General features: G+C 40.0%; 1 protein-coding gene across 12 annotated transcripts in view; it reads left to right on the top strand.

The window, feature by feature from the left end:
* The window catches only part of clasp1a (cytoplasmic linker associated protein 1a), a 93320-nt gene extending 65745 nt beyond the window's left edge, over positions 1–27575 (top strand). The window contains exons 21-41 of one of the 12 annotated variants that reach the window (XM_042425805.1): positions 930–1094; positions 3412–3516; positions 6144–6247; positions 7353–7376; positions 8061–8305; positions 8985–9048; positions 9209–9211; positions 9329–9492; positions 9991–10069; positions 10167–10310; positions 12888–13037; positions 14373–14479; positions 15248–15373; positions 16992–17139; positions 17795–18041; positions 19601–19657; positions 20888–21078; positions 21261–21389; positions 22701–22907; positions 23410–23526; positions 25732–27575. In XM_042425805.1, coding sequence (XP_042281739.1) covers positions 930–1094; positions 3412–3516; positions 6144–6247; positions 7353–7376; positions 8061–8305; positions 8985–9048; positions 9209–9211; positions 9329–9492; positions 9991–10069; positions 10167–10310; positions 12888–13037; positions 14373–14479; positions 15248–15373; positions 16992–17139; positions 17795–18041; positions 19601–19657; positions 20888–21078; positions 21261–21389; positions 22701–22907; positions 23410–23526; positions 25732–25818 — 2663 coding nt within the window. In that variant the 3' untranslated portion in view covers positions 25819–27575. Of the gene's footprint in view, positions 1–929; positions 1095–3357; positions 3517–6143; positions 6248–7352; positions 7377–8060; positions 8306–8984; positions 9049–9208; positions 9212–9328; positions 9493–9990; positions 10070–10166; positions 10311–12887; positions 13038–14372; positions 14480–15247; positions 15374–16991; positions 17140–17794; positions 18042–19600; positions 19658–20887; positions 21079–21260; positions 21390–22700; positions 22908–23409; positions 23527–25731 lie in introns of all 12 variants that reach the window. The other 11 variants (XM_042425803.1, XM_042425809.1, XM_042425806.1 and 8 more) reach the window with 11 other exon arrangements.
* Positions 27576–27950: the final 375 nt, after the last annotated feature.

Here is a 27950-nt window from a genome sequence, read left to right as displayed (position 1 = left end):
AGGATCCAGATCAGCCAATCCCATCAGTGGTAAGGCCTCAGCTTCATCCAATCGCAAGCCAGACGCCTCATCCTTAAGCACTGTCCCCGTAGCGCACACAGCTTTGCACGTGGTCTCATTCTTATTTTTAGCCTTTTACCTTCATTTCACCACGTTTGCAGCATGTTTCATTTGTCACGTTTTTAAAAGTTTTTTATGTCTGGTTTACTTTCCTCCCCTCCACTCCCCCCACACACACAGTTTGAGAAGCAGTTCGGAGTCAGAAAACGTCATTTTGTTGTCTTTGTTGTATGTTTCCACCAGTGACTCTGTGCAACATTAACGTCTAAAGTTAGACTCTAACCCTCCTCACCTCGTCTGTGTCTTGAGTGTAACATCTGTATTTGATTGTTTAATGTTCTAATTTCATTTCCTGTGAAGTTCAGTTTGCCTCCCATTTCTTTGTTATTAAAGTAGTATTCATTCACCCAGTTGAAACAGGTTTTTTCGGCACATCTTCCGGCAAAATGCAGCTGAATCAGGTGTTTCTCAGCTCGAGGACAGAAAACTTCCAGCCTTTAATTCACAGCCTTTAATTGTCTGTTTGCACAATTAAATCCTGTGAATAATCGGTGTGCTCCAGTCCCTTTTTTTTCCTCTGGAAGCATTTATTCACCTTCACATTTACTAAACCAATTAAATAAGCAACATGGGTTTATACTCTACGCTGAGTTTAACAAAAATACAAGAATATATTATATTATTGTACTTTTAAACTGCACTATCCCTAAAGCTTTGGCTTTGTTTATAAGGAAATTCTGTTTTGACTCTACAGTCCAAGCATTTTATTAGAGGTCATATCACTTCCTTAACCCTAGTCTCTCAGCTGCTCAGAATACTGTCTATCCATGGTAAACATTTTTTTTGTTGTCTCTTCTCTCTCCTGACAGCTGGCAGTCGTTCCAGCTCCCCAGGTAAGCTGCTCGGCCACAGCAGCTACGGCCGGATCCCTCGAGCCACGGTGTCGGCCTCCACCACGCCGGCCGACAAGCGCAGCAGGATCCCTCGCAGCCAGGGCTGCAGCCGCGAGACCAGCCCCAGCCGAATGGGCCTCGGTAAGTTCAGGACTCCGACACGCACAGCTCACGCAAGTTACTCTCCTTCCTTAGTAGCAAGGTACTATTGTTTATGTGGTATACATCTGGAAGAGTGTGACCTGCAAAAGCAAAAAAGGGGAGCACACTGCTTAAACCGCTAATTATACCACCACATGCTCAGCATCATTGCCCACACAGGTGTCCTCATCACCACACAGCACACGAACACATGTACTGACAAGTGACAGAAGGTGACGCAGGATTATGTCAGAAACGAGTGAAACTGAACCTTCTTATCTCTAACTTCCTGATAAAGAGATAAACTCGTGTTTCTGTTTTGTCATTTGAAACACTGCAGCGCTCACATTTCCTGCTCTCAGACACTGTACAGCTATATTGTCACAACAACAACAACACATGGTTTTAAACTCTCTTCATCACGATCAAACTGTTAGGACTGTAGTCTCCTGGTCGACCCGTCGATTAGTTGGTCGATATGCTCTCGTCTGACCAAATTCTCATTAGTCGAATAATCACTGTGTTACTTTCATGAGGAGAAAAGTGCTACATCAACAGCCTTCCAGGATTAATCCATTATTTCCTGCGGCGGGAGGAACAGACTAACAAATTACCTGTGAAAACAGGGGTGTATTCAAAACACGCCCTGTTGAATCAGTGTTTCTCCTATAACAAGAATTCCCGCCAGGCCAAAAAATATTCTTTAATGTCAAAAATAACACCAAACATCCACTCAATCAATAGTGTTTGGGAGTCTCTGTGCGACACTGTTCTGGTACGTGAGTCAACCTCTGTGTCGTTGCCTGGGAAACTATTGGTAGTAACTAATCGATTAGTTGACGATTATGTACGATCTCAGCCCTACAAACTGTACACACCTCATGCATAGTTTTTGTCTAAAGCCGATTGCTCACAGGTCTATTCTGATGTATGATTGATTGACAGTCTGCAGTAGTTGACATGATGGTAATAAAGCTTGTCTGACTTTTTGTAGTACTGTTGGTAGTCGTCACCAAAAGGATTAAATGGTGTTACTGGGTAATGTGGGGAAAACATCTTCCAGAAACTCAATACCATGTGATTATTCAGCTCTACAGATCCCAGCAGAGTCATACCTTTCCTGACAGTCTTTGAGTCATCGGACGTTTCCTCGTTCGTCATGGTTTTTAAATCGATGGTCATCTTTAATGGACTGGATGTTTTTTGTATCTATTTTTTTCTTATAGTTACAGTAGCTTTATTTTGAAATCTGTTCATTGTGATGTAGTTTAAATAAGAGAAAATGTTGATTGTTTCAGATAAATTGCAGATCTTTTCTTTTTGTTCAACTTTGTTTGTAGCAAAAAGAAACGGATTGTTAATATTTATAGGTTTGTTTGATAAGGGAAGGTTTGTTTTTTTCATCTCAATGTGATGTGTTGATGTTAAAAAATCCAATTGTCCCTTTTTCTGTATCTAATCTTTGTCACAAATTAACAGTTCAAAGCTTGTGTTGCTCTTTTGAGTGTGTCATACTATCTAACCTTTTTACTGGCAGTATGCTGTTTGACCAACTCACTCACCCAGCACTCTACCGCCGCCTTTTTCTTCTTTTTCTCATTCACTTTCCTTTCTTCTTTATCTTCCTATATATACTGTATTTTTAGCAGCAATGCTCAAGGATGACGATATCAGTGGATTGTCTCTGTGTTCCTCCACACTTTAGTCCAGAGCTGTGACCAGAGATATCTCTACCGGCAGGACTGTCAAGATATTTGTTGTGGATATTCAGAGACTTCAGTAGATCATTTGTAATGATTTTGGTAACTGCCTAAACTTCTGTCTAGTGCCACAGCCAGATAGATATGTCCATTTGATGTAGGAAACAATTGAACTGAATTTTACTGAGCACATTCACGCTTCCCAGAGAATTAATCCTTTTCATTTTGGAAAAGTTATTAAACTCGCCTGTTAATTCATGGGCACAACTTGGTATAAACGTTGTGGAGCACATTCAAGGAAATCAATCCTTGTGGTTTTAATGACATTATAGCCTTTTGTCGTAACATTTAAAACATTGTAGCACCACCAGCATTGCTCAGTCCAAAACATTCATCATGTTGAGTGCATTATTGCATCCTCTAGGGGCCTCCTGCTTAGCTTTATACTCGTAAGTCTTCCTCTTTCACTAGTTCTGCTCTTCTTTTTTTCCCATTTCTATCTCACCCTGACATTACCCCATGAATGCACACTGACATTCCCACCTAACTTGTTGTCCTGACAGCCAGCCTGTGTGGTAAAGCTCTTCTTCCTGCTGCTCTTCCCTACCGCACGCTAGCCCGGAGCCGCATTCCCCGCCCCAGCATGAGTCAGGGTTGCAGTCGCGACACCAGTCGCGAGAGCAGCCGCGACACCAGCCCCGCTCGGGGCTTTACTCCTCTGGGTGAGTACCGCTGTGCTACTAGCTGTCCTGGACCAGCTCGTCCAGCCCAGGGTGTCCCAGCTGAACAGTCTTTACCAAAACCTCACATGCCATCTGCAGTTTTTCCTCTGCAGTATCTTCTTCCTCTGCCTGAGTCTCTCTGTGCATGCACTAACTGTGACTTTCTTGGTTTAGGGAAGTTATTATTCTGTGAGCTGGATACAGCTTGTTTTTCTTTTTTGAATCTTTTTATTTATTATTTTAAGTTTATATAGATTATAGAAGTTCCATCTTCAAATGTACCTTCTTTATTTTGGACTGTTTTAAGCTGGATTCATGTGTTTGAATTGTTTCTGGAAAAATGTGTGCATAAGTTGTGGTTTTAAGTATAAATGTCATCATTAAAATATTTTACGAGTTAAGCACAGGTGAAGACACAGAGGAGAAAAGGTACAGAATAAATACACAATAGAAGCACCGAAATAGGAAGTAATCACTGCAGCTTGTCGTCATGGTAACCTGTAACCAGTGTGCAGCAGTTGTTACTGTACTTGTTGTGCTGTAACATCTCGGGGAAGTTAAGTCATAGCTCATGAAGGAATCTATAAAGCAGGAGTGAAGAACTGTAATTGTTGTTAGCATTGAATGGGTGAACCACTTATTTGCTTTTGTTTCTATAGATCATCAGTATAAGTGATGGAGTTGATGGCGATTGTTTTGGAAACAGCACATTTAATATTTGTGCTAACGGTTGAAATATAAAAGATTTATTTACTCTTTTTTTGTTTTCTGCCATCTTAAAATAGAACTGGGATCGCTCCTATTCATTCAGTCTTAATTGAGCCTCCATAAAGTTACCATAACAGCTGATTGATGTAGTGTATACACGATTTCTTAATTGTCATAAGTGACAAAGTGGTGGAGTGGATACAGATACTGCCCCCCCCTCCCACTATACAATATATCCAAATGTATGTAATGACTGTTTTCTCACCACAGAGATAACCGAAATCTCTGTAGAGGTTAAGTCAAGCCAAAATATGGTTTTGATTCATGAAGAAGCATCGATCTTGATCATAAAATGAACAGGTTATTATTAATTCTGTCTTCAGTTTTATGTCATAACAGAAACTAATTTCTATTGTAAAAAGTGAATAAATATCAAGTTAGACTGCAACTAACTCGATTAATCGTAAAACATCAGAAAATAGTGAAAAATTCAGTTATAATTTAAATATAATTTAATTTATAGAGTCCATAATGACATTTTCAAATGTCATTCAAATGTTTTATTCAATTTACAGTCCAAAATTGAAAGATAATCACTTTACTATCATGTATGTCACAAAGAAGTTGCAACCAGTAAATGTTTGGCATTTTTCTTTCAAAAATTTCCTTCTGATTATCAAAAGAGTTGCTGATTAATTTTCTGTCAATTTACTAATCAATTAATCAACTAATGGTTGCAGACAGATATATTTTTTTAAAATTAAAAACACAAATTAGATCAAACAGATGACATAGCATTATGAAAATGGCTTGCGAGCATCACCTTAAAGGCTGGTGCTTAACATGCAGTGTGTGTCACTAACCCCCTGGTCCGGATGTTGCCCACCTCTCCTGTCCCCTGCAGCCTCCCGACGTCACTCCCGTTCAACCAGCGCTCTCTCCACAGCCGACCCCCACGGCCAGTCAGGTGACCTGCATGCCCAGATGTCCCGACCCCTCCCAGCCCCTCGGGGTTTTCCCCCCTAAACGTCCTCTCTCAGAGGCACCGTTGTACCCGCATGCTTCTGTGGTTGTGTTAAGTGATGTGACTGCAGGCGATTTACTTTATTTTAGTGTTTTATTTAGTACTTTAGCAAACAGGAACGGTAAGAAGAGACAAGGTGTATTTTTTTTTTAAGCATGTAAAGGGAAACATTTTGTGCTCATCTGCTTGTCCCTTAATCACCAATTTTCATTTTTGGTGCTTCATATTTTAATTTAAGCTGTTGGGTTGTGATCTACAGTCTTTGATGTCCTGACTCAGCTTAGCTTTATGTGTTGTTGTTGTTTGCCGTTTTGACAGTTTTTATGATTTTTTCAGTCATGTTTCATTCAGCAGCCTGCAGTTTGTTTTGTAGATGCAGCAGATTTGCATTTTAAAAGTTTTGTTCTTCAGGCTTCTTCACCCGGGAGGAGCCTGTAACCTTTCTAGATGCCCTCATCTGGTTTTATCATCCTTTGAACTTTGTGATTTATGCCTCTGTTGTTTTAAATATTTTGACATACCAGCTCATATTTATGTTTTTTTCCTCTTTGGTGAATTGTTGATCCATCATCTCTTGGTGATATGGTATAGCTGTAATAGATTTCTACTTTTCATCATCCTCTGTTTGGGTTCTTCTTTTGTAACATGTATCTTTTCATTTTGCTTTTGGTGGTTGGAGACTTGACAATCTTCCCCTCTAAAGCTCTTTTTTCACCTGTTCATTTATGTTCAATTGTGTCCTAAGAAACAGTAACTTTCTCTGTGTGGTATGTATGAAAGCAGTCTTTATGTCTTTATGACTTTATGTCTTCAGGTAAGTTACAGTGCCCACGCTTACTGTTGTTACGAAGCTTCACTCACCATCTCTCCTTTTCCTTTCCTGTTTCCTGTCTAGACCGGTACGGTTTGATTCATCAAGCTAGAATCTCTGCGTCAGTAAACGCCATGAGGGTCCTTAACACTGGTACTGAGGTGGAGGCAGCAGTCGCTGATGCTCTGGTGAGTTGATGTGGTGTTCTGCCTTCAGGAGAGACATAATGTTAAGAGGTCTCTTGTCATTGAGAGGGGATTGTTGTTAACGAAAGCACTAGGCGAGGTTTTCAAACTCACTAACTGGCTCACAAGGATGAGCTGCAATAAAGAAGTGTTACAGTATAACTGGAGGTATATAACATTGGTAATGAGGATTTTCTTTCTAGTGCTGCTTGAAAATAGCCTTTCAAAGCCAGATCCCAGCTTTTCATCTGCTCATTGACTTGTTGCACAGCACAACTGGCATTTTCCTGTGACAGACGCCATGTCAAATATGCTCTCTATTGATGAGTTCTTTCCTGTGTTTGGATCCGATGGAAATTCGATGAATGTATCACTTGCTGGCCTGTCGTTTGGTCCATAAAATGTCGAACACTGTTTCCTAAAGTCCAATATGTAACCTCAAATGTCTTGTTTTGTCCATAATCCAAAGATATTCAGTTTACTATGAAAGAAGATGAAAGAAACTAGAAAAAAATTCACATTTAAGAAGCTGGAAAAAGAGAATTTTGGCATTTTTTTTCTATCTCAAAATGATTAACTGATAACCAAAATAATTGGCAATTCATTTTCTGTCGATCCACCAATTGATTAACCAACAAAACGTTGCAGCTCTACATATTCCAGTATCGTGTTAACTGAGCGTTCACCACAGTGTCTGTTATTGTTCTGCTCAGGTGATTTTTAATTAATGTTTTCCTCACTTAAATCAAAAACTGAGTTTGTGAAACATTGTCTGTTTTTGTAAAGTTACAGTCTAATATCTCTGCTCACATATATTGATTACACTGTAATAAACGTTATCTTTAAATGTGAAAAATTAGAAAGATATTGTGCTCATTGATGAGAATGACTCAAACATTATCAAGCCTATGAGATACATCGAGATGTGAATGTATTCCTCTACTCTGATCTTTAGTGAGAATATCTGAACTCTTGCAGTCACACAGATTAGTTATAATGTTAAATGTCTGGTCTGGACAGTCTAGACTGTACTTGTTCTTTGTTCCCCTCCTTTAAACCTTCCCTCTCTCCTCTTTTCCCTCTTGGTTGTTTTTTTTTACCATTTCAGCTATTAGGAGACTCCAGGAATAAGGTAGTTGGTCATTTTACATACTGTTTGTATATCCATTGCCACCACGCACTAATCAAGTTCAGAGATGGATAATGCAGCTTGGCTCATTATAGTGGCTCATGATGCTTCTCCACCCCAACTGATTTTTATTCATTTATTTTATGATTTAGTTTTATCATCGCATCCCAAATGTGTGCATCTACGATCCCTCTGCAAAGATTTTTTTTCCGCATTGTGATATTATTTTGTTGAACCTCATTGTTTTTGGTACTTTACTCATATGTGTTTTTTTTTTCTTTTTTCCAAAAGTCCATCATAACATTAAATATGCTCTATTGTTTGTAGTTTCCCCCACTGCATTGCATTTGTAGTCAAGACCTCTGCTTACTTGTTGCACTGCTTGACTGGCTTTTGATCATGTAGAAGAAACATTGTTTGATTTTTAACTCAGTGATTGCATATCATAACTGTGTATAAACTATTGAATTTAACCTTAAAGTAAAAAGAATCGCTGAAATAAAAGATATTACACAACACAAAACGATAGAGTAAACAGCATGGCTACCTGATGCGACTGGCAACCTTTTATCAGAGATTCTTACCTTGCAGCTGAGTTCACTTTCCCTGCCGAGCTTGTTTAACATAAAGGCATCATCGTGCTCTGCTGTCATACCATACGCCTTCCTGTTCTTCTGTCTCCTGCAGAGGAAGCCTTTGAGGCGGAGGTACGAATCACCAGGAATGTACTCTGACGACGACGCCAACAGCGACGCATCCAGCGCCTGCTCAGAGCGCTCGTACGGCTCAAGGAACGGCGGCATCCCCCATTATCTGCGCCAGACAGAGGATGTGGCGGAGGTCCTGAACCACTGCGCCAGCTCCAACTGGTCAGAGAGGAAGGAGGGCCTGCTGGGCCTGCAGAATCTCCTCAAGAGCCAAAGAATACTGAGGTGGGATTGAGATCATAAGCGGCATACTTAAAGACGCCCCTCGGAGTTTTCTTATAAACAAACATTGTGTGTATCATTAAGGTCTAACAAGTGATGAAGGCATTTCCTCCCTCAAACAAAGTTATTTTTTTAAGTATTGGGTTCTTCTCATTTCTCTATTTTGTGCCTCCTCGTCTCTTCTCTCCTCCGTCCTCCTGCTCGTGACCCTGTTGCCTCGCCTCCTCTGCTCGCATCTCAGGTGGGAGGGACTAAGACATGAGGAGAGGAGGCGAGGATGTACAAACTGAAAAATGAGAAGAGGGGACTGTAAATCCTGCATTGTTTACATCTGTGTTTACTAGATTGCAGTCTTCTTCTTCTTCCCTGCCTTTGTGGGTGAAATACTGCCACCTGTAGATCAGTGGAATAGTGTGAAACCATCATGTCACCTTTATGTATAGAATACTTTGTCTTGCACATGTGAGACAAACACAACAGTGACCCGCTTGTGAAAATAACTGCTCCTTAATGCATGAGAAATCAGAAACTCCACAGTCCACCTTTAGCTGTGGACTGGTGCTCTGTAGGCAGCGTGCTAAAGTGTGACCAAATAAATAAAATAAAATGAAAAAAGTGTGTGCCATCTGTAACGTTAATGTTCTGCACTGATTTGGTGATTTGTGTCTTTTCTTCACTGTAGCCGAGTGGAGCTGAAGAGACTTTGTGAGATCTTCACAAGAATGTTTGCAGATCCACATAGTAAGGTAAAGAAGAATTGTACTAACTGAAGCAGAGTATGATGATATTATTTTGATTTCAGCATGATATTTGAAATACGGCTGTAAATGCCAAAGCTGTGACTTATCTGAAACTAACTGAGTGTCTCTTGTTGCATGGTCTGCCTTGCTGTGGATTTAACAACAGAGAGTAAGTGTGTTTTTAGTCCATACTTGGATATTAACCAAAAATCTGGCTAAACATGAGCATTTGAATCCCTTTTTATGTCAAAGTAAGATTACTCTGCGACCGCGTCTTTGTTCTCAGGTGTTCAGCATGTTCCTGGAGACTCTCGTGGATTTCGTCACGGTACACAGAGAGGACCTGCAGGACTGGCTTTTTGTCCTGCTCACCCAGCTGCTGAAGAAGATGGGGGCAGACCTGCTGGGCTCAGTCCAGGCCAAAGTCCAGAAGGCCCTGGATATCACAAGGTCTGAAATGCAAGCGGGGGCCATGGCTGTCCAGGTCACAGAGTGGGGATTAGCAAGGACTACTGATAGATAACAGGACATTTCACACTATTGGAAATTCCATTTATCTATTCAGTTAGTGTGAAATGTTCAACATCAATAATTGGCTGACCAGTGATACAGCCAGTTAGCAACACCCTCACAATCCTTTAGTAATCTGTCTATAAAAAATAACATTTAAGTGATTGAGGGAAGTGTTTATAGCTGTTTTGAATGGCCGCACTCAAAGGTGGGGCATTAATGGTGTTGTATATACAAGAAAGACAGATGTAGTTGCATGGAGAAGGAAAAAAGAGCGCTTTATTTGAAGCGTACTGAGGCCTTAAGGCACTAAGTCAGTGGTCAGTATTATCAGTAAGCTGACTGGTACAATCTCACAACCTCCAGCTTGTTTAATAATGTTCCGTAATAGGATTCACAGTCTAATATAAAGGAAAACTCTTCTTCATCTTTTTTTAGGGAGTCCTTCCCATTTGACCAACAGTTCAACATTCTGATGAGGTTTATCGTGGATCAGACTCAGACACCGAACCTCAAGGTATAGTAAAAACAGAGAGGTTGATGTTATTTGAAGGCAAAATGATTGGTGACTACATGCAATCCTTGCGAGCTTTCAATGCTTGTTGTCTCTTCAGGTGAAGGTGGCCATTTTGAAGTACATTGAGTCCTTGGCTAGGCAGATGGACCCGACAGACTTTGTCAACTCCAGTGAGACTCGTCTGGCTGTATCTCGTATCATCACCTGGACCACCGAACCCAAAAGTTCTGATGTCAGGAAGGTAGGCCAGCTCTCTGTGTTGAATCTGATCGGGTGACAAATATCTTGGGGCAACTTTACACCATGATTGGTTTGACCTACTATTCAGCACTGACAGTGGAAATCTCTTTCAAAAACTTAAACATGATTTAATCCAGAATATTGTTTCCTATTGTTCCTTTATTCCCTTTTTCTTGATTTCATATTTGTTCTTATTTTCAGCGGGATGCATATATTCAGTACATATTTTTAACGTTTTGATCTTTATCATTGGAGTGATCAGAGAATATTATAGTGTTCATTTTATTTTTAGGTCAACGAGGTGTGATACAGGACAGAACGGGTGCTTTAATCCTCATGTTGCAATGTCACAGCTCTAAACCAAAAACTAAATTCTTATGCTTCCATCCTAACGAAAAGTAGATGTATTAGATCTCACACTGAAGCCTTCTTTCTTTGCCTCAGGACCAATTAGTGGACATATAATCTTCATTAATATAATATACTAAACTATATTATTATTAATGATACTGCAAGTGGGCAAGATTATTGCAAAACTAATCGCTTGGAGACAGATGTAAATTGTTAATTGTTTGCAGAATATTTATTTGCAGAACAAATCCATTATCCGTGAAGGATTACGTCTTGCTTGACATTTAATCAGTGGATACATTGGACAGCCAGTGGCATCTTATATACTTACATGCTTATTTAAAAAAAAAAAAAAAAAAAAGTGAAATCTTCAGGCTGTAGTGTTTGTTTAGCAGCAGTTGTAAACTTTGATAATAGGCCCTCTCCATGTGGATGGCCTTGGGTCAACGGCCCATTATCTTCCCCTTCTTTCATGCGCGTCATGTTCTCCCTCTGTGTAGCCCTTCTGTTTGTTTTTCCACTGCTGCTCTTCCAAGTGAAATCCTCACCTAGTTTCAAATCAGGGCCTGACCTCCAGGCAGGGTTAGAATAAATCTACGAAGACAGAATAGTTGTGTTAGTCTGTTTTTTTTTAGTTTTTTTTTTTAGTGAGTATAAAATATCCATTATCTGGGAAGATTAAACGACACCGTATTGCTTTGTGCCAGGTTGTTATGAAAGATTGGTACAGTATTGCATCCAAATGTGATGGTGGGGGAGGACCTGTGTCATGCTGTAATGCCCATTCTGCCTTGCCACTGTGCCCCAGACCCTTCATAACTGGGTGAGCGAGGAGCTAGCTGGCAGGTCCAGTACTGCAGCGTTACTTTCCACTGAGGGCAACCAGGAAGAAAGGTGTAAGCAGGTAGAGCCCGCTCCCAACAGCCAACTACAACACGCCATGAAAAGCACGCAATGCCCCGCCTGCCCGGTGCCCTAACCAAACCACCTTCAAGACTGTGAAAACTTCCGAGTGTGGCATCTCTCACTCACCTCTACCATTTACGCTCTAGCTGATTTGCTGTAACAACCTCCTAAGAAACAAGTTTGTGCCTTGATCACTCACCCAAATAGATTGAGCTTGTTATGCAACCAGGAAAGATGTAGGTTTAACCGTCATATTTTTTTCCAAATACAGGAAAAGGCTTGTTGCTTTGTATGAACTGACATGTTGGTCAATTTTTAATTGCTCAACTTTGATAGGAATGCTGTTTTGTTACTACTGAGTGCCTAACACATTTTGTTTGTCTCACTCACCCTAACAACCTCTAATCCACCTGCATACCTGCCTGCATGTCGTTAACATTCGGTTTGTTTTATACAAGAATAGAGATTAATAAGACTTTCAAAACATCTTTTGAAAGTAGCTTGATAATACAGTAGTTTCTGTAGTATCTGTATGTGTAGTGTCAAGTGATAATAGTGTATTCAGACTCTATAGGAAGGAGCAAGAGCTAGATGCATCCCTCCCAAATAAACAACGAATACTGTATCCATAAGTCCTTACTGGTCAACCTTGGCACAAATAACGAGAATCACATTCTAATCATCACAAAATAATTCAATCAGATAGTCAGTCAATCATTTAACTGCTTATTTTCAGTCAGTAAATATAGAGAAGGAAAACCTTCAGCTCAGGATCCTCTAGGTTATTGGAGCTCACATCCAGTTTTCAGTATAATGTTTTGTAATTAACCAAACCATCACCTTGGTATCATTAAACATGAACCTGTATTCCTTCAACAATAGCAAACTAGTACTTTCTACAGGCCCCATTACATTTGATTTGTTACTCACTTGCATGTTGCAACAACGATGAAGTGACAATGTCCTTGAACAGATGAATTCTTCTTAAGTTTTTCACTGAATGCAGCTTTGAACACTCACCCTTTAACAGTTTCTTTCTACAGGCTAATGAGTATGTTTGTGTAACAAGAAGTGCACTGTTGGCTGCCCTGGTTTCAGAAGTGTTTTGACCTTTGTTAGCAACAAACTTTGCATCATGTCCTGTACTTTTTCTGCTTTTTATAAATTAAAAAAATGTCAGTTCGGCTTTGTTGTCTAACCAGTAACTTCTGGTGAAACTACTGTTTGAAACACACGGTCAAGGCACTTCTGTAACCAAGGAACCCATCTGAACTTTCCACTCTGTCCCCTTTCCTAACCTGTTGTGCTACACTGCCTCCAGGCGGCCCAGGTGGTGCTGATAGCTTTGTTTGAGCTCAACACCCCAGAGTTCACCATGCTGTTGGGAGCTCTGCCCAAGACCTTCCAGGATGGAGCCACTAAACTGCTGCACAACCACCTGAAGAACTCGAGTAATACCAGCAGCAGCGTGGTAAGTTGAGCAAAACTGTTGTATTTGATGCCGTCCGTGCAAGAGTCCAACTCTTAGGAAAAAAAAAGATGTACAAAGTCACCACAGAGAAGCGAGGCTCTTGTAGGTCAATAGGATTATCAGACAGCAGCACCGTTCACCAGAGGTCTTTATCATGAAGCAAATTCAACTTAGTCTGCCTCTCTGTGGGTGAGCTTGCTTCACTGAGCCTAACAACGGCCATCCTGGATCACTGGTATCACAAAGCTGGCTATCAACTATCTCAGTCAGCTCTGAGTTTTCTTATCCAGCTATGTTCATGTGAAAGAGGCGGGGTTGTTAATTACAAGCGCCATCTTCAGAACCATGAATGATGAAATTAATATGATACGAGATGAAACGGTGACACCAAATACCTGCGAGAATGTTCTGTTTTAGCGACAGCAAAAAGTCATATTTAACGAAGTGAAATGTAAACAATATAATTATACAACACAATAAGAAGATGTAGAAATAATTTCCAAATATTAAAAGGCTACGGCTTGAAATACATGTGGGAATTAATATATATGACTTAAGTATAGAGTGAGTATTTTTTGCTTTTTAATTGGATGATGGATAAATTATTATAAGACTGTTTCTACTACCAAAGCAAAGAGAGGAAAAGTAGTTAATGACTGATGAGGTCTATGTGACTGAAATGTTGCATTTGTAATCACAGGAGCCAATTAACAGTGTGTGGATTATTTTTCTAATAAAAGACAACAGAGGATTTTGTTTTTTATTTCCAGTTATCATCACACAGTTGTCTCATGTTATTCTGAGCTATAAAATCATCCACGCTGCCATGTCATACTGATGAAATAAACTTTGCACAATTAAAATACAGCTAATCATAAATATATGTTTAGTGTCATAAATGATTCCTCAGTTTGTTCGCTCCATTTTAAAACCAGAGTGGAAATGGAAGGCTGGAACAATAAGTGATTCTACTGACCCATAAATCCTAAGTTTATTTTATCATTTGGCCCCTAAAGCTGTTATTTTTGGAAGCTATATCAGAGCTCGTGATGCTACAGTGACTTCCTGTTTACATAGTTGGTTGCTTGTTATTGAACAGCGCAACAGATGTTTCCTAGCAACTGATTTACACAATACTTAAGTGTTTTACTAGTTAAGACATTTCCTTAAGTTTTAATGGTGCAACCTGATTAAGTAAATTAGTAGTTTGAAACTAGCTAGTAGTTATTAGAACTTTAGACACAAACTTTAGTGATGGATTTACATCCAGCTGCCTAATCTAATTATTGATGAGTTGCCACATTTAGATTTCATCATTATATCATTGCTTTGCAGGGGTCTCCGAGCAACACCATTGGCCGAACGCCATCACGCCACACCCCCAGCAGAACCAGTCCGCTCACCTCTCCAACCAACTGTTCGCATGGAGGACTGTCTCCAAGGTAACCAATGATCTGTTCTCAACTTATTATCTACAACACACCTCCTGTCCTAATGCATGGCTGTGGGTTAACCATATGGATGCGGCTGCAGTCAGAATCATTTATAGTCAAACTAACTAACATAAAATTTAACACACGGGTCGGTAGGAGCCTGTTAAAGAGTGAGTTGCTCAGAGGGGTTGATTTGAGCATATTTGGGTAGAAATAAAGGAGCCAAATCAGTTTCTCCACACATCAAATACAAGTTTTAAACACCTCCTACTGACTGGTGAAATATATCTGCCTTAGACACAATTGGAGCTGTAAAATAACTGATAACCAGGCCCTTTTGAAGTTGCCACAACTTTCTATACTTGCTCCTTTGCCAATGTAATGAGGCTGGTGACTGATAATTATGGTTTCCTATAATACAGTTTACTTCTCTCTGACTGAGCAGCTCATTCAGCTGAGGCACTGTACAGGTCTTTTATCTGCAAGCAGACACCCATAAACACAGATAATAAAGATACTGTGATATTTGTTTTATGTACTTTGTGGGATTCTGCTACTTTTCTAATGCTCTCCTCTGAATTAACACTTTCGCTTGATCTTAAAGCTCAGACTAGTTTCTTTTTGTCTCTTCTCTTTCTTCCGCACACTTGTCGTTTTTTCTCTTTCTCCCCCCCTTGTCTCGTCTCGTCTCGTCTTGTCTCATTGTCTCTTCCTCCATCCCTCATTCTCTTACTCCTGTCTGTCCATCCTTGCCTCCCGGCCGCGCTGTGGCAACAGTCGGTTATGGGGTTGGGGTGTCGACGGACTGTCAAAGAACCCCCCTGCCCCTCCTCCTCCTCCTCCGCCTCACTCCACCCCTGCTGCCCCCTCCCTAAGGGTCCTGCGCAGAGCATATTCACCCAGGTAATGAGGCGGGCTGAGACATAAAGGAGATTATGCCCTCAAGGAAACCAGGCCCTTGTCCTTTTCCTAATCCAAATGTCCTTTTTCCAAACCAGTTGCGAGGATCTTTTAGTTGTCAGTTAAATGGGAAAATCATGTAACATTGCCTCAGTGATGTTCTTAATGCCGCGTTATGTGTGAAATCTGTAATAAGTCACACACTTAAGGTTGATGTATACTTCAGTCTTGACCCTTTGCTTTCTAAAAACGAATCTATTTCTAAAGCAATGCTAAAGCTGGTTCCCAACCTCATCAGGGGTGAAACAAGGTGATGCTTTTATATAAATGATTTGGCCAAAGAAGTGAAATCTTTAAAGCGTGGGCTAATGTCTGGAGGGGAAATGATAAGATGACGTTAGTTTTATTATCGCCATCTGAAGACAAAATGCAGCAGATGCTCTGCTACACTAATGAGTGGTGTAAAAAATGGAGACCCTCCTTTACCTGCTGTACTTAACAGTTTAAAGTTGGATCATATAAACTGAATTATGCAGACAGATACATATCTCAGTTTCTATGTATATGAACATATGAATTTTATAAAACGTTCTTGCCGAATCAAAAATTTGAAGGATATGAGTTTCCAAACTTACTCTAAACTGTTTCACGCTTGTGTGTTTCCTGTGCTTGATTATACTGCCGGGGTTTGGGGCCTTAGAAATATCTTTATGTGTGAATCAGTGCTGTAAGATATTTTCTGGGTGTGCACAAATATGCACCAAAGTTGGCTATAGTGGGAGACATGGGATGGGAATCAGGTGAGGCTACAGCTCAGTTATGGAATTGGTTACTTGATATGGAAGAAAGTAGGTTGATGAGACAAATATTTATCTGGGATAAACAAATTATTGGTTCTTGATGGTCTAAAGATGATGTTTTTTAAATAAAGAAAAGCTCAACATTTGTTTCTTTAGAGAATCTGTGTTTGTCCAGAAGAAAGAGCAGTGGGCTGATGATATATGTTTTATATAATTTGTCTAAAAAGCAAAGATCTGTATGTGCCCAGCTGAGATCTGGTATTTTACCTCTGACTGTTGAAACTGGATAAAATTAATGAAATAGAAGAAGAAAAGCAGATTTGTCAAATGTGTCTAAATGATACAGAAAATGAGTTCCATTTTGTTTTCTACTGTCCTTTTTATTGTGAACTGTGTGATGCTTTGTCTAGTAACATAAAAATATATATTGATTTTGTAAATCTGGATGATGCACAAAGACTGAGTCGGCTGTTCACATATTGAACATATAAATTAATCATTTATCTGGAGAAATCCTGGAGAAGAGGAAAAAAAAACTCTTTACAAAGACACTCTGTAGATATGCAACAGTTCTTTATGTGAACAGTTCATGTGGGATTGTTGTTTTGTTTTGTTTTTATTTTGTTTGTGTTCTTTTTCTTTTCCTTTATCCGCACGCTTTGCATATGCAATACTGGAAGATGTATGTTTTATAAAACTAAACCAAACTAAACTAAAGCACTTTGCATGAAGGCAAAACAAACTCATGCTTGTGTATCTTCTTCCAATCAATAATTAATAATTCTCATGTGTATTTCTGTCTATGTTTGTGTGTCCGGTAGCATGATGGAGTACGACACCGAGAACATGAATTCGGAAGAGATCTACAGCTCGCTGCGCGGCGTCACCGAGGCCATCCAGAGCTTCAGCTACCGCAGCCAGGAGGACCTGAATGAGCCAATCAGACGGGAGGGAAAGAGGGATGACGCAGTGAGTCATAAACATTTTCATCTTAGCAGGATTTTCCTGAATATTCCTGCTTAGAAAATTATATTCAGAGGCTTTAAGCCTCAGTCCAACATTATACGGTGGCAGCTGTTCAACCTGTTTTTGCATTAAATTATTAAGATTAATTTAATTTAAATGAAATGTCCTCTCTTGCACAAAAAATCAAGCAGTTGTTTTTCAGTTTAACCTATCTGTATGCTAAACAGTGGCTCTTGTATCCTGACTAAATAATGTTCCTGAACCATTTCACCTTTTGTTGGAAAGGATTACATTTTTATTTATCATGTTAATGGAAATCGGATATGGATGTTAATAAACTGTTAAAACCAGATTGGATCTCTGCCATCCTTTGGCTCTGTGAGTTAATGACACATTAAGAGTGTAGCTGAATATTGGAATATGAGTCAAAATGTTCCTGATACCTGACTAAAGGGCTTAATGATTTGCCTTGATATGTCAGTGTAGAGCTCCTGTTATATAACAGCAAATCAAATACTTTAAAAAACTTCTTGTGCTGCCAAGGAAAATCATCCTTCAGTCTGCATAAACAAGAAGTCCTTCACTTATTCAGTTCTTTTTTGACTCATGTTCTCCCTCCTCCTACCTCACCCCCCCCCCCCCCCCGGCTGTCTCACAGGCTGGGAGAGAAGGAGTAGCGTCGTCCCCCGGCTCTGACGCCCGCCTGGGCTTGGACGTGGTGGAAGGGGGTCGCACCGCCTTGGACAACAAGACTTCGCTGCTCAACACGCCGTCGTCGCGCTCCTTCTCCGGGCCGCGCAGTCGCGAGTTTGCTCCTTACGGCTACGGAGAAACCATCTGTACCTACGACAAGAGCGCCCTGAAGGAAGCCGTGTTTGACGACGACGTGGAGCAGTTCCGCGACTGTGAGTTCGAAGATGTGCTGTTAGATAGATAGAGATATAAAATTACAACATACCGCACTAAAATCTTATTTAAAGCACGTAGCGTTCTTGTTCCGAAACACTTAATTTAAGTGTGTTACACATTATTGGACATTTTATATGTGATTTAGTTCAAATTTAACTTTTCAGATGCAATCTATATAACTGCAACTGGCTTCAACAAATGCGATGAAAAGAATTACACTCAGATGCTCCACTGAAACTGACGATATAGAAGCACCTTTATAATTAACAATAAAATATGATATGCTAACATACTACTGAAAAACAAAGTCTCTCCATGTTCCACTGACATGCTCTCGTACACACTACTGACATGTTTTCTACTCATTAATATTCATTTATTCAATATCTTTACAGTATATTCTTACCACTAAGTAGGGCAAAAAATCATGATCATGATTATTTTGGTCAATATTGAGATCATGATTATTTAACACGATTACTTGTTGACTTTGGAAACATCATGCATTTTTAATAGTGGATTTCCTTGAACTTAATCTGATTAAACTTAATCATTAAACTAAAATAATGAATAAAAATAAATTTGATCAAAATAAATAAGATCAACTATGTTGTTGTGCCACAACCTACCAAGAACTCCTAACGTTTGATAAATAAAAGTAAAGTTAGGATTTGTTGTCGGCTTGAGACGAGAGAGAGAGAGAGAGTAGCGGTGGTCGAGCGAGCCAGAGAGTGAATGAAGAATGAAGAGAGGGAGCGGCGGTAGTGAGAACAAAGCCAGTAAATGAGAGAAATAAAACGTTATTTTCTGATTGTTTCATGGCAAACGGAGAAAAATGTCCTCCTCTTGTCCTAAACTAGTCCTAAACACTAGAGCACTTCCTTGTTTTGTGAATAAAACGGTACACAAGACAAAACGAGAGCATTATTGCGAAACAGAATGCAGCACAATAATCTTTTAATTGGAAAATCTTGTTTTCATGATCGTTGGAAGCCAAAATTGTAACCCAACCGTACCACTGAGGGTCACAATATTTCATACTTAGGAACCTGCTGCCTTTTATAGTTCTGATGAAGAAAGTCAAAAGATTATCACAGGAATGAAAGGGAGTTTATGTCCACCTCGTCCATATGTAAATCATTCTGCCGATCCATCCGTCATCCACCATCGCTCCATCGTGTAGCGTGATCACGTCATGTTGTTCCTGAAAGGTCCCTGCTGTTAAATGACTTGAAACAAGAAATTCTATCAACCGCGAATGTGTCAATAATTATTTGTAGTCTGCTTTGACTACATGTTGTGTTGTATCGTAAACATCGTATTCTGCAAGTTGACACATCTTGACACAAGAAGTGAAATTTTCTCTGGTTTGTGAGTCCGCAGCTCCTCTTTTTGTCAAACACAAACCAAACCTGTGCATCAGTTGTTGTTGTTGTCATCACATCCTTTGCACCCTCCTGTCTCCCCTCTATATATCCCGCACCTCCACCTTCATCCCTCCTCCACCTCCCCCTCCTCACTCCCCCCTCCTCCTCCTCCTCCTCCTCCTCTCCAGGCCGACGTCAGGAAAGTGGTGAAAACAAGATGACGCTCCCCAAGGTCTTTGCTCCTGGTAAAGATGCCTCCCACCCCCCCCCGCCTGACAGACTCACTGACAGACTCAGAACAGATTTAACTGACTTCACTCCACTCACCCTTTTTCTGTGTTTACATTATTCACTCAACTCTCTCCAGTCCCATCACCAGTTTTTTTTTTATTTTCTCTTAAACTCTACGACTTGTATCTCCAAGTCCGACCTTTCTACACTGCTCGAATCTGCTGACCTACTGAGTGCTTTCTTCTAATGGTTGCAGCATCCTCTGCATTACGCTAAACGTTTGTGTGATTGTGTTAAAATGACTAATATGAGTTTCTCTTATGGCGTAGAATATACATACTGCATACTGACTGCTATAGAATAGGTTTAAACAGTGATAAATGATTGAAACCATTGAAAAAGAATAACAACGCTTTTATTCTTCAACTGTATATACAAACTTTTTTAATGGCACAGACAAAGTTTTTGGCTGCTGAGATGTAACATTTAAAGGATAAGGCTGCCAAACCAATGAACTGATCTACTTACAAGTATTGTGTGTATCAAAATCTGATATAGAGCCTGTAGAGCCTCTGTTGTTGTCCAAAAACTATTAAAAACACGTCAATGAGCAACGCCGCTGCACTGGGTCACATGTTCCTTCACCACAAAGAGTTTGGGATCTGTAGTTTCTTTAGAAATGGCTCCAAAGACACATTTTCATTCTCTGGAAAGTCAGACGCCACGGAGCATGTGCGGGAACGCACTTCTCTTTGCAGAGCTTCGATAGCTAGTTGTGCTACATATATCACAACCTCTCGACTGAAGCTCTACAGTGTATTACAAAGTGGAGAGGTTGTGATATGTAGCACAACTAGCTATTGAAGCTCTGTTTCCCACACATGCTCAGTGGTGTCTGCCTTACACAGAACTACTCTCCTAAGACTGGAAATGTGATCACTCTTGTTAGTCTTTGGTGCCCAGTGGTCACCCCAGTGCAGCAATACAGCTCTCTGATGTGGATGGAGGTCTACAGCATAGAAGAATAAGATATATCAGGCTTTGGATACACACACAATACTCATAAGTAGATTGATTAATTGTTGGAGATTAGATTCATTCTGAGATGTTAGTCTTTAAAAAATGAAAGATTATTAGATTAAAAAACCAATGGATGATGCTAAGATTAGGTTGTTTTGGGGCCGTGACGAGTTGCTGTGTTTTTGACGTGGAACTTCTTCCTCTCTTCCTCTCTCGGCGAGCAGTCGGTCAGGACCACTCAGACATGGTAGCCGACCTGCTGAAGGAACTGTCCAATCACAACGAGCGTTCTGAGGAGCGTAAAGGCGCCCTGGTGGATTTGCTGAAGATCACACGAGAAGACAGCCTGGCCGTTTGGGACGAACACTTCAAAACTATACTGCTCCTCCTGCTGGAGACACTGGGTGATAAAGATGTACGTTATCTGTGTGTGTATGTCGCTCATAGAGGTTTTTTTAATTATCATACAGTAAAATCTTGTGAATGTTAGTGTGCAGACATCCCTAACCCTTCAATCTGATAGAATATGTGAGTATTCATGGATTAGCAGGATATTTCTACTTTTACCCGACTGTTCATGCCGTTGTTTTCCACTAGCACACCATCCGAGCCCTGGCCCTGCGCGTGCTGAAGGAAATTCTGCGGAACCAGCCGGCCCGCTTCAAAAACTACGCCGAGCTCACCATCATGAAGACGCTGGAGGCTCACAAAGATTCTCACAAGGAGGTACACAGCTCCCACATACAAACTGCTTCACTTTAAAGCTGCATTACTTATTTATTTATTTATTGGTTTTGGTTTTGGGAGTTTTCCGGAGTCATGTTTAAGAATATTCACTCACCTTTTTAGCTCTGTTCTCACCAACTCCTGAGAAAAGTATCTGACTCTTTTAGCTGCAAAATGCTCGACTATATTCAGCAGCTAGTCGCTAACGTTGTCTGTCTGCTGTTTGGTGCTACCTGCACCTGTACAGTAAAACCAAAACACTGCAGCTCTCATTAGCTTGACTAAGTCATTTAGCATCTTTTAGCTCAGTCTGTGTGTTCATCACTTCAAGCAGAACCTTTCACATTAAACAGAGTCATTTAAAAATATTGATTAATGCAGCTTTAAACAGATCAGACTCTCCATATTGTACATTTAGAAAACATAGTTATACATCACAGACATTTGTTGACAGTATTAAGACATAAAATGACATCTTTCTTCTATTAATTCATGAACTTTAAATACATTTTTTGTGTTTAAAACCTTTTGGACAAACTGAACTTGGAAATTATGTAAAACTTTTACTCACATGCTTATATATAGAATGCCCAAGATATAAAAGAGAGTTCAATAGGTTAATAATTGTTGGCTTTAAAAGTTTTAAAAGCCTCCATATCACTTTAATCTGTAATAACAATGACTGAATGAATGCTTTACAGTCCGGTTATCAATATGAGAACAATAACAATAGCTAGACACAATAACCCCGACCTTTGACCTATAAGTCAGGATCACACCGGATAAAACTCGGTGGTTATTCAGGGTTACTCCTACCAGAGAGTGAACAAACAAAGATCAAACGCTGACTTTAAATTAAAGATAAAATACACAAAATAAACACTGTGGCCATCTGTGAAACTTGCAGATCAATAATAATCCTCCTGATTTTTGGATAAATAAACAGCATCCAAAAGCCAATACATCAAAAACACAACATCAAGAATACAATTTGTTTCTTCAAAGAGATCTCGGTACAGTAGATGAATATGGATAAAGTAGAATTTTTTTTTACTTGTTGGATACCAGAAGAAGCATTTTGAATCTTCTGCAGGTGTGTAGGGTATCAGTCTTGTCAAAATAAAGCGTTCTGGTCTTAAAAATTAAAAAAGATGATTTCTTTGTAGGGAAATTGGTTTCATCTTTAAAACTTTTTCAAGCCTCAGAAATAAATATGGAGGGACAAAACACTCCATTTATTGTATACGTCATATACTTTCTTCTTCTTTCCTCATTATATCTCCATATTATCACATGTTGATGTGCTTTTAGGTGGTGCGTGCAGCTGAGGAGGCGGCGTCCACCCTGGCCGGTTCTATCCATCCAGAGCAGTGCATCAAGGTGCTGTGCCCTATCGTGCAGACGGCCGATTACCCCATCAACCTGGCCGCCATCAAGATGCAAACCAAAGTCATTGAACGCATCGCCAAGGACTCTCTGTTGCAGCTGCTGCCTGACATCATCCCAGGACTCCTGCAGGTCCGCATCTGAGGCCGAGACGGTCTTGTTAGTCCAGAGCACACAGCAGAGACGCACAGATTTAGATTAGTTATATGTGCACAGTTTTATGGATTAGATTCAATTTAATTTGATAAGTTCCTTTTTTCTATTTCTGTCTGGATACTTAACAGCCTCAAAATCTGCAAAAACACTCAACAAAAACACACATTTAAGAAAATATCATGAATATTGTTTTTCCAGACAGCAGTAATGAATATTTTTCTCAATTTTTTATGGCTTAAATGACACGAGAGCAGGTGATTTTTGGGAACACAGACAGAAATGTTCCTGTCTGCTTATTTGGACAATGTGCATATTTGGACAGTGGGAATTATTTGCCTTATTTGTCCCTGGAAATGTTTGCGTGTACTCTGCACTCTCTACGACTCCTCCCACGTTCCTGCTGACCCCTCATGTGTGTGTATGTGTGTGTGTGCGTGCGCGCGCGCGGTGCCTGATGCTGCCTCGTCTCTCTCCGCAGGGCTATGACAACACAGAGAGCAGCGTTCGCAAGGCCAGTGTGTTCTGTCTGGTGGCTATCTACTCCGTGATTGGCGAGGACCTCAAACCCCACCTGGCACAGCTCACGGGCAGCAAGGTAGCGACTGTTGCCAACAAGTCTTCGCATGTACACACACGCGCGCACACACATTTACTAACCAAAACCTCTTCGACAGACGCGGAGCCTTATCATCTTCCCATGTTGTTATTTCTCAGCCGGTTCCAGCCGGGGTCATATTTGCCCTACTTTCACTACAACATGTGTCCTTGGGTTATGTAAGGTTCTGAGGGTCAGGTTCACCCCACCTATGATCTGTAGGACAGCTGCTTATGTAGGACAGGAGTTTAATACATACAGTATGGACTGAGTGAAAGGACAGCCGCTTTCTCAACTTTGAAAATTACTTTAGTGCAAAGAAAAACATAGAGTGGATCCGTATAATCAGAAAGAAAGCATCCTTTTTCTTGTTATGAGGTCCAGATTGGATATAAAGGCAAATTCAGAAGAAGTTGGGGAAAAATGCACATTCATAAGTATCTAACAGGATGCATTCTGGGATATGAAATCCTGCAACAGTTGGAGTTTTGTATTTTATAGCTAATTATTTATCCTAAACATTAAAAAAAATCTACTGAGAGTTTGTTAATAAGCAGCCAAATATCAGTGTTTGTTTACACTTGTAATGAAGTGAACAGTTTGAGAGCTTATAATGAAGATATTACTGGTTGCTTCATGAAGGTTGTCCCTGTGTTTCCTCGGCTGGAAGCACAATTCCTTCAGTGTTTAGACAATTCAAACATCTTATCATTACTGCCACTCCTGGTAAATTCAGTTAGTTTGGATCCTTCCTTGTTTCAAATGTATCCTCAATTAAAATCTCCTTCAGAAAGTGCGTGGATTGTTGCTAAACGCTCTGATGCTGCAGCAGAACATGAGTTTGTTCCAGATGGAGGTCGGATCATGTTCCCAATACAAACAAAACACTACAGAATTTGTGACCACCTCCTCTAAATGGTCTCAGTACAATTGTTGTGTTCAAATCTGCACAAACGAATCGTACCAATAAGAGTCTGATTCAACCCGACTAAACGTCACTGGGCTCTATTAATCAATAATAATACCTGAAGGGGTCAAAACTCCAGCAACACTTGTAGCATAAAGAGCAACTTTATTAAGAGCTCCAGACTCTTTCTCTCTCCATGTTCATTGGAAGTAGGAGAAGTTGTGCCAGAAATTCTTGCTCTACTTTTAATCAATAATTCTTTAACCCCTTAACATCCACCCTTTTTATAGATTTTTTTGCCTATTTGGCATACCCAAATGGAAAAGCTTCTAACAGAAGAACTGTAAGGCCATGATGCATGTATCAGGCTTCATTTGACAAATGACATCTTCTAGTTTCTAGAAATGTGTTTGTTTAGCATGTAGCTAAAACACAAACAAAACTACATCAGTTCAAATAAGGCTCAAAAAAGTTTTTGGTCCTTGTTTATAATGAGTCATATTTAAATAACACTAATTAGGACATGATTTATGCCACAAATATGCAGAACACCATAAACCTTCTACATCTTGTCAACCTGTATAATATTTCAGACCTTTAGGCCTTACATTATGGGAGGTCGGGAGTTTTTAGTTTGTGGTGTCACTGGTGTCCCCGAACCTCTCCAATCATCTCCAATTGGCCAAATTGTGCTTTGACTCATTACTGTGTGATGCTACCGCTTACAACTGGTGACCTGGTGGATTTTAAGAGGTTAAATATCTCAACAGTTTTCCAAAAAAATATATTTTCTGTGTTGGTGATCTAGAATTTGCAACCAATTCTTCTTTTGCTTCAATTGAAAAATGCTGTAAAGTTAGAAATCATCACGGTGAGATCAAATCAAAATCTCTCTGCAAGATATTGCAGATACTGTTGCAACACAAGTACCTGGATCTGAGCCCAGATGTTGGTTTTAAGTGTGTAGACGCAACAGTCGGTGTCATTGTGTAATCAGTAATGGTGTCCATGAGTGAGATGATTAACAAGAAAGGAAACAAGAGGAAAAAACATACATGCAACACCAATTACTTGTTGTTTTTTTTTACATTATTCTAATCTTTGCTTTTATTTGACACATGCTAAATAGTTAAACCTCTTCAAGCATGTAAAAACTGTTAAAATCAGTTCACAGCCAAAAAAGATGCATGTACATGATGACGTGAACATTTATGAGACAACATGATCAGACCTGGTCGTAGTCCTGCTTCCTGAGAGACAAACAGAGTCTAACATGTCGTGTTTTTGCTTGTTTGCAGATGAAGTTACTGAACCTGTACATCAAACGAGCCCAGACGACCAACAGCAATAGCAGCAGTTCCTCGGACGTCTCCTCTCACAGTTAATGGACGGAGGCTTTTTTCGTGTTTGGAGACCCTGCGGCTGGACGGCTGTCCAGGACGTAGCCGCGCTTCTTCTTCTTCTTCTTCTTCTTCTTCTTCTTCTTCTTCTTCTCCTCAGACTCCTCTATCCTCTGAGATTCCCTTCCTCGGCATCATAACTCAAACTCCACTGCGGCGCTTTTTCCCTTTGTTTTGAGGGGATCCTGTCATTTAGTTCCTCCTCCTCCTCCTCCTCCTCCTCCACCTTTGCTCTGGAAACTTTTGAATGTAACTGTGGATTGGGTTTTAAGACTGGTGGAGAGAGACTCGACATATTTAGAGTTTTTTTTTTTTTTTTTTTTGGATTGCTTCATGAAAGAAATGCACTTTCTCTTCCTCAATGCCTCATTTTCTTTTTTCTTTTTTTTCTCCTCTAAAACGGGAAGCCTGTTTCTCCTGCAGCCGTCACACATTCGGTGGAAGAAGAAGAGGGAGAGTTCATACGAGATTCAGCAAAAATATTCTCATCATTGTGAAAGAAAATTTCTGTCAAATCAACTACAGTTTGGGATGAAATGTCATTTGGCTGGCCCAGTGATGGTTATAAGCCCAATGGTTTTTTGGGATGAATTCTGGTTTTGGGGGAACATAAAAACCAAACATTGATTGAAAAAAAAAAAAGATATGTTTAAGGGAACAATGACAGAAAATAGAAAGTACTGTATGATAATTTTTAGTTAATATTTTAATTTTATTGATCATGATCTGAGGCTCAGAGAAGCCTTTACTTTGTTTTGTTTTTTTATGTTAATTTGTAATTAAGAGTGGTGTAATAAATTGAATCCCCCCCTTTCATAAAAGATAACTTTTCATCTACAGAATTGACAATCCTTAAAATTGATATTTAGTTTGTTTAAACTGCACAATTAAAAGTTATCTGACTTCGTCTTAAAATTCACAATCAAGCAGAAGGTAAAAGTCTTTAAACAGTTTGTGTCGCCTGTATTTTTCACACTGAGCTTTTCTGCATAAAGCTCAAAAAAAAAAAAAAAAACGCGCTTTGTGTTCAACACGCTTCTCATAAACAAGAAGACGCCATCGGTTGCCAGTTAGTAACTCCGCGAGGCTGAGGAGTGACGCTGTCTGAAGAGGAGGTCCTTCACTTTGTAAATACTGCAGATGTTTTCCCTGCTCGGAGTCGGGAGAGAAACCAGCGATCCGAGACAGGCGGAAAAGACATGACCAGGCCTTATTCACTTTACACACACACACACATATACACACACACTATGTCTCTCAACCGGGACGGCAGAGAGTGGTGAATGGGATGTACAGCACTGTAACTCTTGGCTCTCAAGAAAAAATGTGAATCTTGTAAGAAAACGGACCCCAGCAGTGTTCTCGACCCGTGACGATGCAAAATACAGTATTAGTTGTTTCCCTTCCAGTTCCCCTCCACGTTAACCACAGCTTCTGCAATAACCGCAAACCTACAAATAAAAGTATTTTGTACATACACTTTTTGACCACAGCTTCGCAAAAATTTTACATAATGTCCAAAAAAAAAAGAAAAAGAAAAAAAAAAAAGAAAAGTGAACAGGTTGATTATCTCACTTTTTTCCGCACGTTAGCAAAAGTAGCTTGCATGCAACCTGCAGCACATGTCAACATAGGTGCTGGTTTTTTGAAGGGCCCCGGGTGTTTTTTTTTTGGCTGTTAAAGTGCACTTGTAACATCATCATATTACTCATCTCTGATTTTCAGTAGAAGAGGTAGATTTAAAGGTACGGAACGGAGCGCCGTGTTGGGTTTTTGTTGTCGGTGCGTTTTAGCCGATTGCTGGAAACGTTTACCTCTGGGCGCCGCTCTGATGTTTGATTTCAGTGTTAAGTTTAAGGTATTAAATGATATGAAAAAGCTTTAAAGTGTTTGATGCACTGCAGTCTCCCCCCCCCCCCCCCCCCCCATCTGATCAGATTATGAGATAGGATTAAGTTTCTGTAGAAGGGATCTGACTCATTATGCTTTCTAAATTCTCTAAATTTGCAAGCAAATGTATCATCATAAAAGAGGAAATGTTAAGGTATTCCTGCTTTTCTTGTGGACTTGGAGCGTGAAAGACAATTACTGTACGTAGCCATCGTTCTACCTGAGTG

This window comes from Thunnus maccoyii, chromosome 11 (genome assembly GCF_910596095.1).
Source record: "Thunnus maccoyii chromosome 11, fThuMac1.1, whole genome shotgun sequence".
Classification (NCBI taxonomy): Eukaryota; Metazoa; Chordata; class Actinopteri; order Scombriformes; family Scombridae; genus Thunnus; species Thunnus maccoyii.
Note: the sequence above shows the minus strand (reverse complement) of the source record. Positions and strands in the feature narration are given on the sequence as shown.